The following is a 21,528-nucleotide window of genomic DNA, read 5'->3' as shown; positions in this document are numbered from 1 at the left end:
ATACCTCCCTGGACTCCCCCGGGTGTCTAGTTTTCAGAACTGTTTGGGTTTGCTACTTTGCAAAGAATACCACCGAGCCCCGGGCCACAAATTCAGATGCCCCCCCCCCCCAAAATCAAGGTAGTTTTGCAATAAGGTAATGTAAATTCACCACTGTACGATTTGAACCGTTTCCTGTTGCAGCCACTATGTCTACCCACGCAAGTGAGGTACCGTTTTTATCGGGAGACCTGGGGGCACGCTGGGTGAGTGGAAATTTGTTGATCCACGCAGATTCCAGAACTTTCCACCACAGAAATGTGAGGAAAATGTGTTTTTTTTGGTCACATTTTTATGTTTTCAAGGGATTCTGGGTAACAAAACCTGGGGGTAGGCAGGCGAGTCACCCCATCCTGAATTGCCCTGGGTGTCTAGTTTTCACAAATGTATAGGTTTGCTAGGTTTCCCTAGGTGCTGGCAGAGCTACGGCGCAAAAACAAAAGGTAGTCTTTTTGTCCGAATCGTGCTAAATTTCACTGGGAAATTGAGGTGCGACCATGCTGCGTTTTGCGCTGTTTCATGTCGCAGCCACTATGCCTACCCACGCAAGTGAGGTACCATTTTTTTCGGGAGACCTGGGGGCACGCTGGGTGAGTGGAAATTTGTTGATCCACGCAGATTCCAGAACTTTCCACCACAGAAATGTGAGGAAAATGTGTTTTTTTGGTCAAATTTTTATGTTTTCAAGGGATTCTGGGTAACAAAACCTGGGGGTAGGCAGGCAAGTCACCCCATCCTGAATTGCCCTGGGTGTCTAGTTTTCAAAAATGTATAGGTTTGCTAGGTTTCCCTAGGTGCTGGCAGAGCTACGGCGCAAAAACAAAAGGTAGTCTTTTTGTCCGAATCGTGCTAAATTTCACTGGGAAATTGAGGTGCGACCATGCTGCGTTTTGCGCTGTTTCATGTCGCAGCCACTATGCCTACCCACGCAAGTGAGGTACCATTTTTTTCGGGAGACCTGGGGGCACGCTGGGTGAGTGGAAATTTGTTGATCCACGCAGATTCCAGAACTTTCCACCACAGAAATGTGAGGAAAATGTGTTTTTTTGGTCAAATTTTTATGTTTTCAAGGGATTCTGGGTAACAAAACCTGGGGGTAGGCAGGCAAGTCACCCCATCCTGAATTGCCCTGGGTGTCTAGTTTTCAAAAATGTATAGGTTTGCTAGGTTTCCCTAGGTGCTGGCAGAGCTACGGCGCAAAAACAAAAGGTAGTCTTTTTGTCCGAATCGTGCTAAATTTCACTGGGAAATTGAGGTGCGACCATGCTGCGTTTTGCGCTGTTTCATGTCGCAGCCACTATGCCTACCCACGCAAGTGAGGTACCATTTTTTTCGGGAGACCTGGGGGCACGCTGGGTGAGTGGAAATTTGTTGATCCACGCAGATTCCAGAACTTTCCACCACAGAAATGTGAGGAAAATGTGTTTTTTTGGTCAAATGTTTATGTTTTCAAGGGATTCTGGGTAACAAAACCTGGGGGTAGGCAGGCAAGTCACCCCATCCTGAATTGCCCTGGGTGTCTAGTTTTCAAAAATGTATAGGTTTGCTAGGTTTCCCTAGGTGCTGGCAGAGCTACGGCGCAAAAACAAAAGGTAGTCTTTTTGTCCGAATCGTGCTAAATTTCACTGGGAAATTGAGGTGCGACCATGCTGCGTTTTGCGCTGTTTCATGTCGCAGCCACTATGCCTACCCACGCAAGTGAGGTACCATTTTTTTCGGGAGACCTGGGGGCACGCTGGGTGAGTGGAAATTTGTTGATCCACGCAGATTCCAGAACTTTCCACCACAGAAATGTGAGGAAAATGTGTTTTTTTGGTCAAATTTTTATGTTTTCAAGGGATTCTGGGTAACAAAACCTGGGGGTAGGCAGGCAAGTCACCCCATCCTGAATTGCCCTGGGTGTCTAGTTTTCAAAAATGTATAGGTTTGCTAGGTTTCCCTAGGTGCTGGCAGAGCTACGGCGCAAAAACAAAAGGTAGTCTTTTTGTCCGAATCGTGCTAAATTTCACTGGGAAATTGAGGTGCGACCATGCTGCGTTTTGCGCTGTTTCATGTCGCAGCCACTATGCCTACCCACGCAAGTGAGGTACCATTTTTTTCGGGAGACCTGGGGGCACGCTGGGTGAGTGGAAATTTGTTGATCCACGCAGATTCCAGAACTTTCCACCACAGAAATGTGAGGAAAATGTGTTTTTTTGGTCAAATTTTTATGTTTTCAAGGGATTCTGGGTAACAAAACCTGGGGGTAGGCAGGCAAGTCACCCCATCCTGAATTGCCCTGGGTGTCTAGTTTTCAAAAATGTATAGGTTTGCTAGGTTTCCCTAGGTGCTGGCAGAGCTACGGCGCAAAAACAAAAGGTAGTCTTTTTGTCCGAATCGTGCTAAATTTCACTGGGAAATTGAGGTGCGACCATGCTGCGTTTTGCGCTGTTTCATGTCGCAGCCACTATGCCTACCCACGCAAGTGAGGTACCATTTTTTTCGGGAGACCTGGGGGCACGCTGGGTGAGTGGAAATTTGTTGATCCACGCAGATTCCAGAACTTTCCACCACAGAAATGTGAGGAAAATGTGTTTTTTTGGTTACATTTTTATGTTTTCAAGGGATTCTGGGTAACAAAACCTGGGGGTAGGCAGGCGAGTCACCCCATCCTGAATTGCCCTGGGTGTCTAGTTTTCAAAAATGTATAGGTTTGCTAGGTTTCCCTAGGTTCTGGCAGAGCTACGGCGCAAAAACAAAAGGTAGTCTTTTTGTCCGAATCGTGCTAAATTTCACTGGGAAATTGAGGTGCGACCATGCTGCGTTTTGCGCTGTTTCATGTCGCAGCCACTATGCCTACCCACGCAAGTGAGGTACCATTTTTTTCGGGAGACCTGGGGGCACGCTGGGTGAGTGGAAATTTGTTGATCCACGCAGATTCCAGAACTTTCCACCACAGAAATGTGAGGAAAATGTGTTTTTTTGGTCAAATTTTTATGTTTTCAAGGGATTCTGGGTAACAAAACCTGGGGGTAGGCAGGCGAGTCACCCCATCCTGAATTGCCCTGGGTGTCTAGTTTTCAAAAATGTATAGGTTTGCTAGGTTTCCCTAGGTGCTGGCAGAGCTACGGCGCAAAAACAAAAGGTAGTCTTTTTGTCCGAATCGTGCTAAATTTCACTGGGAAATTGAGGTGCGACCATGCTGCGTTTTGCGCTGTTTCATGTCGCAGCCACTATGCCTACCCACGCAAGTGAGGTACCATTTTTTTTGGGAGACCTGGGGGCACGCTGGGTGAGTGGAAATTTGTTGATCCACGCAGATTCCAGAACTTTCCACCACAGAAATGTGAGGAACATGTGTTTTTTTGGTCAAATTTTTATGTTTTCAAGGGATTCTGGGTAACAAAACCTGGGGGTAGGCAGGCAAGTCACCCCATCCTGAATTGCCCTGGGTGTCTAGTTTTCAAAAATGTATAGGTTTGCTAGGTTTCCCTAGGTGCTGGCAGAGCTACGGCGCAAAAACAAAAGGTAGTCTTTTTGTCCGAATCGTGCTAAATTTCACTGGGAAATTGAGGTGCGACCATGCTGCGTTTTGCGCTGTTTCATGTCGCAGCCACTATGCCTACCCACGCAAGTGAGGTACCATTTTTTTCGGGAGACCTGGGGGCACGCTGGGTGAGTGGAAATTTGTTGATCCACGCAGATTCCAGAACTTTCCACCACAGAAATGTGAGGAAAATGTGTTTTTTTGGTTAAATTTTTATGTTTTCAAGGGATTCTGGGTAACAAAACCTGGGGGTAGGCAGGCGAGTCACCCCATCCTGAATTGCCCTGGGTGTCTAGTTTTCAAAAATGTATAGGTTTGCTAGGTTTCCCTAGGTTCTGGCAGAGCTACGGCGCAAAAACAAAAGGTAGTCTTTTTGTCCGAATCGTGCTAAATTTCACTGGGAAATTGAGGTGCGACCATGCTGCGTTTTGCGCTGTTTCATGTCGCAGCCACTATGCCTACCCACGCAAGTGAGGTACCATTTTTTTCGGGAAACCTGGGGGCACGCTGGGTGAGTGGAAATTTGTTGATCCACGCAGATTCCAGAACTTTCCACCACAGAAATGTGAGGAAAATGTGTTTTTTTGGTCAAATTTTTATGTTTTCAAGGGATTCTGGGTAACAAAACCTGGGGGTAGGCAGGCGAGTCACCCCATCCTGAATTGCCCTGGGTGTCTACTTTTCAAAAAAGTATAGGTTTGCTAGGTTTCCCTAGGTGCTGGCAGAGCTAGGGTGCAAAAAGGAAAGGTAGTCTTTTTGTCCAAAAAGTGCAAAATTTCACTTGGAAATTGAGGTGCGACCATGTTGCGTTTTGCGCTGTTTCATGTCGCAGCCACTAAGCCTACCCACGCAAGTGAGGTACCTTTTTTTTCGGGAGACCTTGGGGAACGCTGGGTGGGTGGAAATTTGTTGATCCACGCAGATTCCAGAACTTTCCACCACAGAAATGTGAGGAAAATTTGTTTTTTTTGTCAAATTCTTAACTTTGCAAGGGATTCTGGGTAACAAAACCTGGGGGTAGGCAGTCGAGTCACCCCATCCTGAATTCCCCTGGGTGTCTAGTTTTCAAAAATGTATAGGTTTGCTAGGTTTCCCTAGGTGCTGGCAGAGCTAGGGCGCAAAAACAAAAGGTAGTCTCTTTGTCCAGAAAGCGCAAAATTTCACTGGGAAATTGAGGTGCAACCATGTTGTGTTTTGCGCTGTTTCATGTCGCAGCCACTATGCCTACCCACGCAAGTAAGGTACCTTTTTTTTCGGGAGACCTGGGGGAACGCTGGGTGGGTGGAAATTTGCTGATCCACGCAGATTCCAGAACTTTCCACCACAGAAATGTGAAGAAAATGTGTTTTTTTTGTCAAATTCTTAGCTTTGCAAGGGATTCTGGGTAACAAAAACTGGTGGTAGGCAGTCGAGTCACCCCATCCTGAATTCCCCTGGGTGTCTACTTTTCAAAAATGTATAGGTTTGCTAGGTTTCCCTAGGTGCTGGCAGAGCTAGGGCTCAAAAACAAAAGGTAGTATCTTTGTCCAAAGAGCGCAAGATTTCACTGGGAAATTGAGGTGCTACCACGTTGCGTTTTGCGCTGTTTCGTGTCGCAGCCACTATGCCTACCCACGCAAGTAAGGTACCTTTTTTTTCGGGAGACCTGGGGGAACGCTGGGTGGGTGGAAATTTGCTGATCCACGCAGATTCCAGAACTTTCCACCACAGAAATGTGAAGAAAATGTGTTTTTTTTGTCAAATTCTTAGCTTTGCAAGGGATTCTGGGTAACAAAACCTGGTGGTAGGCAGTCGAGTCACCCCATCCTGAATTCCCCTGGGTGTCTACTTTTCAAAAATGTATAGGTTTGCTAGGTTTCCCTAGGTGCCGGCAGAGCTAGGGTGCAAAAACTACAGGTAGGCACTTTGCCAAAAAAGGGTCAATTTGTAACTGCAAAATTTAGGTGTGACCACGTTGCATTTTGCACTGTTTCCTGTCACAGGCACAAGGCCGACCCACACAAGTGAGGTACCGTTTTTATCGGGAGACTTGGGGTAATTCAGATTTGTAAATCAACTGTTATTACCAATTGAGCTTTCATGCATTTCTCCCTTTCAATGAAAGACATTGTGTAAAAAAAAAATATTTTTGAAAAATGACCAATAATTCTCATGCTAGTATGAGTATTCCCAATTTTGAAAATTAGCAATTATATACTGTTTCTGAACTCTATAATTTGTACCCAATTCAGAAATACATAGGTGTCTTTCATACAGATTTTTCCATGTATACATTTTCCAAGACAAAGTGCTCTATACCCAGTAAATAAAAAAATACCATTGCAAGTTGCTGCTCAGTTTTTGGATCTGGGTTCGTCGGGTTCTTGGTGAAACTACAAGTCCTATATATCCCCACAACCAGGAAGGTCTAACGGATGTAACAGTATATTGCTTTCCAAGAGCTGTCAAAATTAGAAAAAGTTATAGGTGAAAACGTCGTGACAAAAGGCTGTTTTTTTCAACAAATTTTCAATTATTCCAATATTTACCTGTTAGTTTCTGTAAAGAAACCTTCATGGATTTAGACAAATGACCCCTTTCTGAATTCAGAATTTTGTCTACTTTTCGAAAATGTACAGCTTTCCAGGATCCATTATTGCTTTCGAACTCATTTCTACCATTAACTGGAAGGAGGTGGAAAGCTCTAAAAATAGCAAAAATAGGCTATGTCCCAGAAAAATGCCAAAACTGTGTGAAAAATGTCGGTTCTCTGACAAAAGACTGTCATTCCCTAAAAGCTGAGAAAATGGAGATTTCAGCCCCACAACCCCTTTTTTGATAACTTTTTCAGGGAAAACCCCAGAGGCTTTCATTTGCAGCCCGTTTTTCCCATTTTTCTGAAAAAAACTAAAAAATCACTATATTTTGGTTAATTTCTGGGACCCCTCCAAGGGAATCCACAAACCCTGGGTACCTTTAGAATCCCCATGATGTTGGAAGAAAAGGACGCAAAAATGACATGGATCCCTTATGTGGTCAAAAAGTTACAGAGGCCTAATCGCGAACTACTACAAATAGCCAAAAAAGGGCTCAGCACTGGGGGGGAAAAGGCCCAGCAGTTAAGGGGTTAATACTCCAGTGAAATTTGCACAGTATAGGGCAACCGAGATTACTGTGTCCAAGATTTAGTGTATTCCAGAATTCTTTTTTAAGTGTGGATCTTGTGTGTATAAATCATAAATCCATCATGAAGAATGTCGACATGGTATAGTAACCCCACTCCCTGGGGGTTAAGTGAGTCCTCTGGCCAGCAACCAAGTCTTTGCTGGCGTAAACGTAAACCATCTATGCAGTAGCAGGTCTGCCGGAGACACCTTTCCATAAACAGTGTCCTTAGCCAGTAAATGGCCTTTAAAGCTACTGCATTACGATGGGTATTGTGTAATCTGCATTGGTCCCACATGCAGAGCGTGGAAGCATGCCAATGCTTTTGATATTTCTAACAATGAACTGCAACTGAGCACCAGGGTATACTGTAATAATCTGTATACTGTCTGGATTTGCCACCAGCTCTCTGGCCTGGTGCTGAACTACTGTCCTAATCTACACCCCAGTTCGACCTACGCAGTGCCACTTGCTCATCTGTCTCGTGCACCTGGCACATCCAGTGTACGGACTCATTCCACACCAAGGTACAGTGTGTATAGAGAACTGTGAATAGCTGAGGGGGCTCTATGTCCCTACTGCAAACTTACTTGTCTCCTTCTACAACTGGGTGTATAGACTCTCTCCAGACCTGGATTTACGCAAATATTATCCGTGATTGGCTGCTTCCTTGCTTTTAGTCTTCATCCATTCTCTATCCTGTTAGCCATCCTTAGGTCAGCCCCGTTATTAGTAATGTAGGGCCCAGAGTCACTACTTGTGACAAGCCTTCAGTGAAGCAAATGAAGGCTTCTTGTTAAGTAATGTGTACTTCTCGGAATACTTCTGTGGTCCTCCTCACACAAAGCACCAACACATACCCACTTCTTCACACAGATATGCCACTATACACCATTTCTGTTACAGGCAACTGCCACGCCACACTGAATGTTCCTTCTACAACACTACTGTAATCTCCCAATTCTGACTAAAGCAATAGACCAACCAACCTACTCTCTTCCTGTTGGATGCTCCCATAAGGTACCAAAGGTGAGCTAGCAACACTTCAAGGCCACACAAGAGATAACAGTGTGCTATATAAATAAACAAAAAAAAAAATGTACACAGGGAGAAGACTACCCATGGCAAATCTGCAGCAGCGTAGCATGGGGCAATAAATACATTATCTATTAAGTAGAAGCCCCCCCCCATTCTCCGCTTCTTATAGAATATGTTTTAATATATGCCAGCATGATAGCAGGAAAATATGACACTTACTCCTCCCTCCAATTTTAGTGACTAAGCTACGCTGGTGCAAATCTGGGGATACTGAATCCTGAAGGCTTGGATAGAAGTACTGGAACCCCCCTCTCCAGTTTCAGCAAACACCTAATCAAAACCCCCTGAGGATGTCAAAAATACACGTCTGCTTATCTGCTGTGCTTTTCGTTGTTGTGAAAATAGATACTTAAGAAAACAGAAGACCAATTCACTGTAGGGCAATCAGTGTCAAAACATGACAAAAACTCAAAATAAAACAGCCTTTAAAAAATGTCTTCCAAGTAGCCATGTGAGACCTGCTTAGAATGTGCAAGACTTACACAGTCAAGGAGAATGCCACCTCCATATTCCAACAAAATACGAATTGTATAAGTTTTGACAACAAGCAGCTCAATCAATCAAATGCGAGTTTAGAACAGCGCCTTGGCATAAAATGACTCAAGCACCTTCCTCCCTGGAAAAAAGTGGCTGGTACAAGTCATAACGTGTCCCTGTTCACGTGCTTTCTTGCGGTTATGAATGTAATGCTGGAGTGGATGTCAACAGGTAGGTAGTGTGTTCCCAACAATCTCCCTCTGCCTCCTAAGTAACAATCAAACCTAACACAAGCAACAATAACTGTCTAAAGCAGATGGGATAAGGCCTAACTCAAGAGAAGCCGCTAGTCTCACGGCTGGGTTTGTACCGCTACGTCACAGCTTACTTGATTAATCAGAATAAATACATAAATCAATGCCTCAAATACTTTGGGGTCATGTCAAAATGACCATAACTTTATTCCCAAACTTATTTTTAAGTTGAATGTTCTTTTGGATATTTTATACTGGAAAGAAAAGCAAAAGTATCATTCATTGGGTGAGGTTGTTTTGTTGAAGATCTAAACATTACTCTGGCATTTAAAAAATCCAAAACATTTTATCCACAGAATACATGTTTTAAAATATGGTTACATATGTCCTTTTGCTAGACAAGTGGACATAGTTTCGAACAACCGACGTCTGGTTGGAACGTGCTGTCTAAATGTACTCACACACAACAATCTGGCATCCGACTGGGCCATGTACCCGTCCTCTGACAGGAAGGTATGGCGGGATGTTTACAGCAGAGCACGTGCTAATACCGTGACAGAATAAAAACATTAAAGCGTCTTCTGTCGCTGCAATGCAACTGAGCACAGGAGGACGGTTGCAGTGCGCAGGAAAAACGGACTATTTGCCATGATGACATTAAATACGCACGCGTGCAGGTACACACGCTGAGCCAACCTGCTGCAAACACAAGACCAACAGGCAAATGAGAAAAGCAGATTTCCACAACTCAAGCGTCCCCTCGGTTGACGAGTCCAATCTGCATTTTACACTCCCTCTGGTTAACACAAGAGCCTGACATTTCTCATTCAGTACTGTGCATTTAAAGGTGATGGTAAAACAACATTTTAATACGTGCCAAATAAAACTCTGAACGTTTAAAAGACTTTGGCCCTATTCTCTCGGGGTTGTTTTGGGAAGAGTCCGAAAAAGAAGAAAGTACAGAATAAAACGTTAAGATGCGTCACTACTGCTCCTGCTAAGTATCTGCATTGGCAGTGCACATACATTGTCTTTATTTATGCGTTTTTATATAGCGCGGACTTTACCCGAAGGTGTCAGAGCGCTTCACAGTAGGAACATAACTGATACCTGAGAACATTACAAGTGAACAAAATATAAAAGCAAACGTTACATTAAATGAAGCAAAAATGACAATCGTGAGCCAACAAAATACACGAGGTAGCAAACGGTGCATTACAGAAGGAAAAAGTGACGTGTGCCGGTTACAAAGGCGTACAAAATAAACAGAGGTATAATACTGCAATATAAGGAGGACACTCAAGCACAAGAACAAATGTTACGTAGGCACTGGTGGCACTTGGAATAAAATGTGATATAAAAACAGCCGTGCTCGTTGGCAATGCCAAGAACTAAGCGAAACACCGGGACACAACAGAAGGACACTTCTGGAGCAGAGTGAGGTGCTCAGTTGTGCAGACACCAGTCAGAAAGGGTAGATGTATATCCCCTGCTGCAGGAGCAGTTCACAGATCTGCCCAGCGAGGGGACACTAGTCTGACTCCCAAACAAAGAGGCAGGTGGCCCTACAGACCCGGCAGCGCAGGGTGTTTCTCAAACAACAAGCACAGCGCCATACCACACTGAAAAAGAGACCACTGGTGCGAATAAAGCGGGGCTTACCTGTTTGAATGAAGCTCCCCTCACATTCCACCTCCTAAACAAACCCTGCTCTTGCGGCGGAGAAAGCCTTCTGCCGGGTTGAAATGTCCAGTCCTCTGAAGCACCAGGAGAGACTCCAAGCTCCGCTGCACAGCGCTGTCCACAGGAAGCGCAAGCAATACTTTGTGTCCCGGGCCCTAGCGCGCACAACGAACCTCGTGACGTCACGGCCGGGGAACGCGCGGAATGTGCGGCGGCCGCTCGCTCGCTTTAGCCGCCTCCGGGACTTCGGTTTCAAAGAGGAAGAAGGGAGCTGTAAGGAGCCTGGCCACCACGCAGCTGGACTTTCAAACTCGGAGCTCGATCAGATGGGCAGTGTGCTTCAGTTTTATACCACTTTTTAACAAGCGCACGCCACCGCATGCGTTCACAGCGCTTGTCGGCTGGCTCGTGCACAGGTCCTGTGCTAACGCGAGGGAAGCTGATGCTGCGCCGTACGCGCTCACAGCGCTTGTCGGCGCGCGGCCAGCTCCTGATGCCTTTTTTTACACCCCACCCCAACAGGAATCGCCAGCTCGACCGAAACCTGTAAGCAGCTCCAGATTTCACCCCGGAGACTAGAGGGAGTTTACTCTGGATGCATGGGGCTACAAAAAAACGAGAAGCTACACTCAGGGATTGCACTTTGGACTTCCATTGCAGTCCTGAATAGGTAAGATCTAACTATCTTCAAGTAAAGGGGGGGGGTGGTGGGGTGGGGTGGGGTGGGGTGTGGTGTGGGGGGGGGAAGGGGGTGGTGTGTGTGTGTGTGTGTGTGTGTGTGCGCGTGTGTGTGTGTGTGTGTGTGTGTGTGCCGCTGTGAATGTGGAGCAAGATATGTGCACGGCTGGGGGGGGGCGCGTCCACGAGATGCACTCGGCGCTCGTGCCCAGGCCTGTCTCCGTTGAGAGCCGACTCAACTGCAATAGGTCTCCAGCGAGACCTAAAAAGGTGACCTACTGGGTGTGACCCAATAATACTGGAGCGAACACAAACATAGGTTAAAACACAGGCAGATAAGACTAGTCAGGAGGGCAATAGGCCCCAGGTCATGATGCTCAATCCAGTAAAGTACCAGATGGGCCCCAGGTAAGAAGGGTCTGAGAGAGGAGGTGGTGGCTAAGGGGGCCTGCGCGGATGAACCATAAACAACAATTAACAGGTCCTGGTTAATGGTCATCAAGACCAGTAAATGCAAGAAGATCTCGCCCCCAAAACGGGTAAGATGCACATCCATCTCCACAGCGGAATCGTACCACCTCCTTTTATGTTAGGAAGCCATCCCTGCCTGAAATTCACAGCTTGACCAACATATAGCGTTTCCCTTGGGATTCCAGTCAGAGAGTAATGGCTTTGAGAGAGCACTAAACAGAAGGACAACAAATATTTATGAACCTTTGGTAACACTGGTTCAGACCTATGCTGTATCCTCTCTGGAGACTTTTAATCACTGAAATATCCCAGCCTCATGCCGAGACAGTGGAAACCGTTTTAACGTGATGTCACATTACTAGGTGATGCCACTTTAGTTTTGAGTGCCACACTGGCATCTCACAAGGCCAACAGACCGTGACAATGTCAATCAAATAATGAGAACTGTAACCGAAGATGTGCTCGTGATTAAGAATCTGTAGAGATGTCACCCTTACAAACATGGTTACCAAAAGTATTTAACTTATTATTGTACAGCATGGCCTGAGAGAAAAAGCTTCAGTACGATTTGAAATTCCTAAATATAAGGAAAGACCTATCATAATTTATGTTGTTGTGTGTAAATATACAAGAAGCTTGACGCTACAACCCAACTAACAATATACTAGCCCTCTCTTTATAGAGTTCAAATCAAGCCCTAACAGACACCTGCTATCTACCTGCTAGCCTACAATAAAGGTCTGCAAGAAGCCCTTCTACCCTCCTACTCAATACTGACAATCTGCACCACTACAAAACATGTCCTTAAATGTGTGGCTAAGTGACTGTAATTACTATTGGGTGTATCTTATTGGTTCTTCAAGCCAACATGTAAAGAATATTGAAGGTGGTCTCTGAATCTGACCTAGTCTCGTCCATTCGAGTCCCAAGACAAAATTACTGGCCATATAGGGGTTAGTAAAGGAGTAGCCACACCACCACAAACACAGACCATAGCTGGTTACCAGACAACAGTATGTTTGTAATGCACTCGTGCTCCAGTTTCTTGTTTTGAGGGTTCTACTGAAATTTGGTAACACAAATTATTTTTGCACCCCAGATTTTGTAAGGTATGCAGGTAACAGATATGCGCTCCACTAGGGACACCAGCTCCATCAAGATAGTTTCTGCATCAATGGTTCTTCATCCTGATCCTCTTGTGGCAGCAGAGAACCATAATGAACTAAAACTCATTCAGGGCATCTGAACCCAGCACCTCAGCAACTTAATGCCCTCACATTAAGATAATGGTGGTATGCCAAGGACCTATAATTTTGCTCACACAGATGGTTGTGTGATGCTGAAGCTCTGCTGCCCGGCGCCACTTTTCGCTCTGAATCAAGAGGCAACAACTCAAGGGGCAGTAGTGGGATGGATTGATTTGAAACAGATCACCACACATTCTCCTAAACAGAATGCAGTAGAATGACTTTATGGTAACTGAGACATGTCAGTCTTCTTGGTGTGTAAGGCCTATGCCACTTCCACATCATAAACTTTACATCTACTTTGTCTTTCAGGTTACACAACAGTCACCTACATAATGTGGCCTATTTCATCATGTCGTTCACTCATCCAACAAAGTTACATAATTTATGTTATCAACCTAAATCAGTAACCTAGTTTTATTTAGGCGCAGGGCATCGTTATTACGTCAATGCCCCAATCACCTTTTTTTGCACTACACTTCTGTGAGAAAAAGGAGAAGAATATTATCTTGTGTGTAGTGCAACAAAGTAAGACCCAACTAAAAAAATAAAAATATGTATTCATGTACCCCTGGTTTTTGATAAAAAAATACCAGAGTCATGGGCAGGACTCTTCATGCTTACAATGTCAACATGTTTCTGCACACAACTGTATGTCAAGAAACGTCACATGCATTCTTTAAAACCATTGTTGGCGTGATCCTGATGGAGACTAAACTCCTTTAACAGCCAATTCCCCCAAAAGCATATAGAGAGTCATAAATCCTTCGACAACCCTTGCCTGAATCTGCAGTATGCAGCCATAATCCAATCTGCAACAGTGTTATGGTACGTCCTCTAGACCCGATGTAATTCCAAACTTCACTATGAATTCTTTTCGGCAAGCATGCACAGGTTTACAGATATTCTGAATTGACTGTTTATTCAAATACAAGGATTCTTTAAATTCTAAACCCTTCCCAGAAAAATGAGTCCAAAATTATAAGCAGATCAATTCCGATTTCCAAAATATCGGTCCCTAAAACAAAACCAGACAGTTGGACAGCAAAAATATCAGAAGATACAATTGCCATCTGGTGAACATCGGTACGTAGAATGTAGGAGTAGGACACTGGCAAACTTTACTGGTTCGAAGACCAACAACCAGGTTCCAGTAACCTGAGGCGAAGTATAGAAATGGTGTCCCCCTGAACACGGCTGTTTCCGTAAAAGGATAAAGACCTGGCTTTTTGCAAACTAACTGCTCCTCCTCTCTGTCAGAGACTGCTGCAAGCGCCATGAGACTCCTAGGATGTGATTTGTGCGCTATACAAATGCCCCTGACTTGACTTGACTATGTGAGCTACACACTCCCAACAGTTTGAAATAGCAACAGAGTTAAAAAACATGATATTGCTTCAGCTATGAAAACCAAGTAATTGAACTAGAACTCAAAGAAAAGTAGGGTTGTGCGGAACAAAAATGTAAAACAAGTCCATTTGTGTGTAGAAAGAATACCATGTTACATTGATCATCTATATGGCGGGAAACTACAACACAGTGAATAACTACATTAGTGAATGCTATAAACTGTTCAAAGCACTGCCGCCTTTGGAATAAATACAGAAGACCAAACACCAGTCCTTTTGCTGTGCCCTCCGGTATGGATCTCAAACCAATCCTAATCATCCAGACACAAGTACTCCTCCCCTTCTTTAAAGCATTTAAGACCCTCCTCTTCAAACAATATCTCACTGAAGGGTAATCTTCCAGTTAAGGCGCCAACCAACAAAACCTTGCTCTTCCAATAACTCATCTTGTAAAACCAACCAGTTTTTAGAATCCTCTTGACAGCCCATCTTGTTATTCCCCTACTCTTTTCCTAACCATAAAGCAACCTCTCCCCAAGACATGGTAAACACGCAATCAGCATCATGTTTTATCCCACTGTAAAAGGTGAGCAACATAAAATAGAACAGGACCAGGAATACAAAACCATGCTCCTGCAGAATAACATTCAAGTGATTACTTACAGCTGTGAAGATAAATGTGTAGAAAAACATTGCAGACTGGACAGATCACCTCAGACTAATGCTGATCGTAGTCAGCTGGTGGTGGTAGGGACAAATAAGTGACTAAAACAATAACTAATGAGATATAAAATAAATTCAAGTAGAGAGTAACAACTCAATAATAATTTAAAAGGGTTGATCATACATTAGAGGTGGGTGTGAACATGATCAGAAATATACTATTTAATATTTAATAATTTTTTAATATTTCTCAAAAAAAGCTACCACTAAGTCTTCATCAGAAAACCATTCCCAGATGTATTAGGAAAGATCTGTAGACATTTATTTTGCTGATCTCCTCTGATAAGTTTCTCCTAGTATTACGGTCTCTTTTAGCTGTTCCCCTTTGTTCACTGGTCTCTTGCACTACAATACCATTGGGCAAGGGTGCTGGTCAAAGAAACAAACAATAATACAAGTATAGAGACTGGAAAATACTACTGAAGAAAGGTTTAAAGAAACAATGTAGAACCATGAGGGAGACATGCAGAACTGAAGGAATGTAGTGAAATAAAGTGAAGGTGAACAAATTATGCTGCTGTCAGCCAATATGAAATAACCAAAAGGTTTGAAAGGAGTTAACTAGCTAAAGTCCAAGAGGGCTTATCATACACTAGCGGTGGGAGAGAACTAGATCAGAAAGGTCTGCTAGGCCCCAGCTCTCGAACAAGCTACCATTAGCTATCTATCACACAGCCAATTCCAGCTAATTTAGAAAAGCTATAGATACATTTTGTTTTGCTGATCCCATATGCATGATCTAGATTTCTCTGTCCCCTTTTGCCTGGCCTGGCAGTGCCTTATAGCAGACTCCCATCCTTTGATGGTTTCTGGTGCCAGTGTACAGATTGATAAACAGTAACAACAATAAAAATATAGAAACATAAAAATACTATGTAATGTAATGAAAGGTGGACTTGTAGAGCGATGCTTGTCACCCGTGAGGGTACCCAGGCGCAGTGTAGGTGTGTGGTGAGGCTGGGCCAGAATATAGACAATCTCGATGGCCCGCAAGAAGACTATTTGAATAGCCAGGTCTTCAGCTTCTTGTGGAATTCAAGAAGTGAGAGGAAGGCCCTGATGTGTTGGGGGAGGTCATTCCAGGATTTGGTGGCTTGGTATTAGAATGATCGAGTGCGCAAGGGAGAGTGATGCTAAGCGAAGGTGCCTGATGGGTCCCATGTTGTGTAGTGACTTGAATGTGTACATGAGAAGTTTTAACTGGCAGCGCTTCTGGATGGGGACTCAGTGGAGCTGAGGAGTGGTGTGGGTTTGGTGCAGGAGATCGAACAGAGTCTGGTGGCGGCATTTTAGATGCTTTGAACTCTATGAAGGAGATCTGTTGGGAGGCAGGCATAGAGGGTGTTGCCGAAGTCCAATCTGCTTGTGATTAGGGCATGTGTGATGATATGTCCGCTGTCCAGTGGGAGCCACTTGTAGATCTTGTCTAACATGTGGAGGATGTAGAAGCATGAACAGGTATTGACATTGACCTGGCACTTCATGGTAAGGTTGGTGTCCAGCATGAGGTCTTGGTTCCAAGCGGGATTGGTTGGGTGGGTGTGGGTAAAAGATCGGAGGGCCACCAGTTGGAGTCCCTATGTGAGTGCTTATTCGCGAAGATCAGCACTTCAATTTTGTCGGCGTTGAGCTTAAGGCAGATTACTTTCATCCTACTGGCCACGCTTTACAAGTTGAAGTGTGTGGGGCTGAGTGATGATCCCTGTAGGACTATGCAGATGAGGTCCTTGGGTTCTGAAGTGCACAGCGAGAGCCTGGCTCGTTGTGTTCTTCCGGGGAATAAGTAAGCTATCTATTTGAGTATAGATACTGGTATTTCCATTGTGTGTAGTCTGAAGATGAATGGAAATAGGCTTGGGGGAATGATGTAGAAACATCGAAGGAGATGTGCAGTATCTAATGGATGAAGTGATTTTTCAAATGCATAACATACTGCACTGCTGCCCGCCAAGGCGAAATAGCAAAAAGGTGAGGAAGGAAGTTGCTTGGTAATATTGAGGAGAATGCTTTATATAAATATTCCTACATTAACATATTCTTGAAAACACAAATTTAACGTGTCGATGTCCTACTCACAATATGAAGACTATGACTGAAGTGCAAAAATAACAGTCTAGTTAAATATCTTTGTAACCTCATTGTTAAAAAGGTTTAGACACGGTTTTAAAATTACTAAGATAATGTAAATTGTAGCTCAGCTCAGCTCTTGCTTTCGTTCTACAAAATTTAGGGCAAGGGAAGCAGAAAAAATGAATGGGCGTCTAGAAGCAGGAAGATTTTTTAAAATAGCAATCCAAAATGTTTTCCTGTTGTAATACAAAACTGTACTGACTTGCACATAAGTAACATTTTAAATAGGAGCAAACCTGACAGATCCAGTTCCTCAGTTGATGCCAGATTTGCCAAGCTCCATGCCTCGCTGCGGGCTGCCAGAACAAACTTGTGAGCATTTATATGTTGGTCACCAACCTTTATCTTCAAATCACTAATGAAAATTAAAACAGAAAAAAAAATCACTCTTCAAAAATCATTGACAAATACAGTGCAGGCTTTACCCACAAATCTAGAGTGAACATAGAAAAAGGTAGAATACTTCATTGTTTTTTGGTTATCAGTGCTAAACGAATGGGGTAAAAAGCATGATTAACGAAAGATAAAGAAAAAAAATAATTTCCATGAACTATGTATTTTATGTAGTCACTAAAAATATTCATGCTTGATTTATTTATTTTATTTATTCAAAGTTTTATATAGCGCGAACAAGATCTTTACAGATATCAGAGCGCTTCACAGAGACAGGGGTAGGGGCAACAGGACTGAACAGACATAATGGGAGCAGTATAATAGTCACTAACATAATAGGATAACAGTAATGTAAAGAAAACATACCGATATACAATCAGGTAACAAATAATATAAGACGGCGCAAGTCATTGATCCCGCTACAATAGAGTTCAGGTAAACTTTGGATGTAGGGATGACTTATACCAATTTCTTAGGATAGAGAGAACACGGGGTGGGGGCATCGGGAGGGTGATTCAACAAACTAAAGTGTATCATATATTGGTCGATAGTAGGGGAGTAGCATAATAGTGTCACAATCAAGTAAGAATATAGTGCCAAGAAACAATCAGGTGATCAATAATACAAAGCGATGCAGAGTCTCTGATCCAACACCTATAAAGTTCAGGAGATCTTGGCCAGAAGGATGGTTTTCACCTCTTTCTTGAAGAGTGCAGTGGAGGAGATAAGCCTGGTTTCAGGAGGGAGCGCATTCCAGATCCTGGGTGCCATTCCTGAGAAGGAGCGCTTGTATGTTTTTTCTTTCCGGAATCTACGAGGTTTCAGGAGTAGATTTTTTGTACTTCTATTGGATCTCGAACCTCCTGGTATAGACAACTTTTGAGCGAGGTAGTTGGGTGCCTTGTGGTGCACGGACGAGTGTGTCATAACGGCAATTTTTAGCTGTATTCTGGCTTCAAAAGGCAGCCAATTTAGAGATTTTAAGTCTGGGGATATATGCGAATGTTTTCTTGAGCCAGTAATGAGTCTCGCGGCAGCGTTCAGGGAGGCTCTTAGGGGTGCTGTTGTGGATCGCGGGAGTCCGCTGAGGGCCACAATTCCATAGTCTATGCGAGGGATGACTAAAGCTTGTACAGCAGTTTGGAAGTCTTTGGCTGGGAGGAAGGGTTTAAGTTTCCTCAGTGGGTTGATTTGGAAATTAGCTCCTTGTGTGGCTTTGCTAACGTGCTGTTGCATGTTGAGCTTGGCGTCGAGTGTGATGCCTAAGGATTTCGCAGAATCCACGATGGTAGGTTGGACATGGAGTGCTGTTAGGTTATTGAGCCAGGTTTGGGTGGTGGTAATTTTCGCCGGAGGTGAGATGAGTAGGAACTCAGTTTTCAGAGCGTTTAGTTTGAGGTGATTATCGGCCAACCAAGATTGAGTGTTACTAAGTGTGGAATTCAGAAGTTTGATATCTTCCGGGGATCGTAGCTTTAGGTAGATTTGTGTGTCATCGGCGTACATATGGAATTGAACATTGGATGCTTGGAGCAAGGCGGCGAGCGGTTCCATGACGAGGTTGAACAGTGTGGGGGAGAGGGAAGATCCTTGTGGAACACCTAGATCTGCTGGCACATTGTCGATCTTGAGCTTCTGAGACCGGTTATGAAGGAAGGAAGTAAACCATTTGAGAACAGTTCCCGATAGACCCATTCTAGTGCTTAGCAGCTCCAGTAAGTTCTCGTGTTTGACCGTGTCAAATGCTGAAGAGAGGTCAAGAAGGATGAGGAGGCAGGACTCATTGCGATCAAGGATTTGGAGGGCGTCACCAATAATGTGTGTCATAGCTGTTTCCGTGCTATGTTTCGCTCGGAAGCCTGATTGATGAGGGTTGAGGAGGTCAAATTGATCAATGTGTTTTGTTAGTTGGAGTTGGACACATTTTTCCAGCAGTTTGGCCAGGGTGGGGATATTGGTGATAGGGCGGTAATTGTTCAGGTCAGACGGGTCAGCTGTAGGTTTCTTGAGAATAGGCGTGACTTGCCCCACCTTGAGGGAGTCTGGGATGAGACCTTGTTGAAGGGAGCTGTTGATGATTTTGGTCCAAAGTGGGAGGAGCAGGGGGATGAAGTCTTTTACAGCATTAGCAGGTAGGGGGTCTATGAGGTGATTAGAGGGCTTCAAGGTGCAGAGCAGTTTGTGTATTGCTTCTTCCGAGTAGGTGTCGAAGGACAACCATGATGCATGATTTTTAAGTTGAGTGTTAGACATTCTGGTGTGGCTGGGGAATCGGCTTACATCCATGATGAGGTCATTTCTTATGTTGTCGGTCTTTAGCTTAAAGAAAGCAGAGAAGGCTTCACAGTGTGGGGTGTCGCTTGTTGTGCTGTTTGATTGTAAGGGTTGTGTCTTTGTTTGAGTTTTGATTAGTTCGAACAGCTTTTTTGGCCTGTTTTTAGCTTGGTCCAGCTGGCGGCTAAAGAAGTCAGACTTTGCGCGCTTTATTTTCCTAAAGTAGGCATTTCTCTTGTTCTTAAGCGTTTTGAGATGCAGTGATGAGGGGTCAGATCTCCAGGTGGGCTCTGCCATTCGCATAGCACGCCTGTCATCATTGAGTCTGCCGTCATACCAGGGGTTAGAGATCTTGGTGGAGACTCTCTTCAGTTGCAATGGGGCGACTTCGTTGACTATTGAATTCATAGAGTCAAGGTAGTGATTGGTCAGTGATAGAACATCCGAGGCACCTGAAGGGGGAAGGAGGAGACTGCCGATGTGGGGAGGCTGGGTATTGGGGTTAAGATTCTTCATGTCCCTTTTCCAGGTCTTGGATTTGGTAGGTTGAGCCGGGTTAAGTTTAACTTTTTCATTGATAAAGAAGGTGATAATGTGGTGGTCTGACCAGTCACAGGGTTGGATCGCCTCCAGTTGGATAGAGTCCTCTTCGGCGATGATGAGATCGAGTATCGAGCCTTTGTCGTGTGTTGGTCTATCGCATATTTGGGTGAGGTCAAGCGCATTAAGGAAAGTTTTGAGACTATTCACCACTGCGTCTTTCTGATCGTTCCAGTGGAGATTAAAGACACCCAGGTAGACTTGGGTGGTCTGCCGACCGGCATTGGATGTGATTGTGTCCATGAATTGTTGAGTGAATGTGAGGTTGTCACCAGGCGGGTGATAGATGAGATGTAAAGCACAAACTTGTTTGCCCTCGCTGGTGATATCGAGGCAGAGGAGTTCACAGGAAGTAAGGGAGGGGGAGGTGGCTTTAGTAACGGAGAGGTTGCTCCTAAAAATGCATGCAATTCCCCCGCCCGTCTTGCCAGGAGGCCTGTCCAGTCTAATGATGTGATAATTGGGGGGGGACTAGTATGTCCATTATCGGTGTAGAGGCTTCAGTAAGCCACGTTTCAGTCAGAATGGCTAGGTCCAGATCCATTGTTGAGACGAGATCAGCGATGTCGGAGGAGTGTCTCTGGGCCGATCTGCAATTGAGTAGGATGCATTTGAGTTTGGGAGTGAGAAGGGTGGTCGAGCCTTCTAGAGAGAGGGGGACTTTTCTGAGGTTGTTAGGGACGGAACCTCTGTTGCTAAGGGTTGGGAGCCTCGGGATTTGTGAGAATTGTGGGTATGGGGATGTGTGTGGTGGCTATGTGTTTTACCGGACCTGGGCCATAAGAGCGAAGGAGGGAGCATAAGTCGCGGTCCGACAGGGAGTTGAGGACACGACGGGGGCGGTGGGAGCTATTGCAAGCGGGGATAGTCGGCCAGCGCGGGGGTCGTTGAAGGCGAGGGTATGTGGGGAGGGTGCGTCGTTTGTAGGGTAGTGGAATGGTGGGAGGTTGACTGGGCTGTGAGAAGAGAAGTTCTTTGATTGCGTGGAGATCTTTTTTGACTTGTAGGAGATCCTCTTTGACTTGTTGGAGGGTGGATAAAGTCAAGTCCAGAGGTGTATTGGGGATGGGGTTGGTGATGAGAGCCGTTGGCGAGTGGTTGAGTAGTGAGCTGGAAAGCGAGCAGGGTACCGAGGGGGGGGATATGCTAGCGTTATTCGAGGGTTCTACGGTGATATTGGGTGGGATGGCATTCGATGTGTGGGAGAATTTGTGGGCGAGGGGTGTGGGTGAGGTAGGGGGAAGGTGGGAGGCATAGGTAGAGACGTTGGTGGGAGACGGTGCCGATGAATTGAAGAGTGAGTGAAGGCTGAAGACAACGTGGGTGGCAGGAAGGTAGTGGGGGCTGAGAATGGGAGGGGAGAGAGGGGGGGATGCTACGGTAAGGGAGGTGGTATGTTCTGTGGGTCTAGTTGGGAGGGTGGAGCAGGGGGGGGAGAAGGA

The 21,528-nt window shown here is 44.8% G+C and overlaps 1 protein-coding gene across 2 annotated transcripts in view; it reads right to left on the bottom strand.

Annotated features, from left to right (window-relative positions):
* Window positions 1-21,528, bottom strand: part of ANKFY1 (ankyrin repeat and FYVE domain containing 1) — a 677,352-nt gene that overhangs the window by 510,848 nt on the left and 144,976 nt on the right. For both annotated transcript variants that reach the window (XM_078679681.1, XM_078679682.1), the window contains exon 3: window positions 17,056-17,174. In XM_078679681.1, the coding sequence (XP_078535807.1) occupies window positions 17,056-17,174 (119 nt within the window). The remainder of the gene's footprint in view (window positions 1-17,055; window positions 17,175-21,528) is intronic.

Source organism: Lissotriton helveticus, chromosome 3_1, assembly GCF_964261635.1.
Source record: "Lissotriton helveticus chromosome 3_1, aLisHel1.1, whole genome shotgun sequence".
NCBI lineage: Eukaryota > Metazoa > Chordata > Amphibia > Caudata > Salamandridae > Lissotriton > Lissotriton helveticus.
Note: the sequence above shows the minus strand (reverse complement) of the source record. Positions and strands in the feature narration are given on the sequence as shown.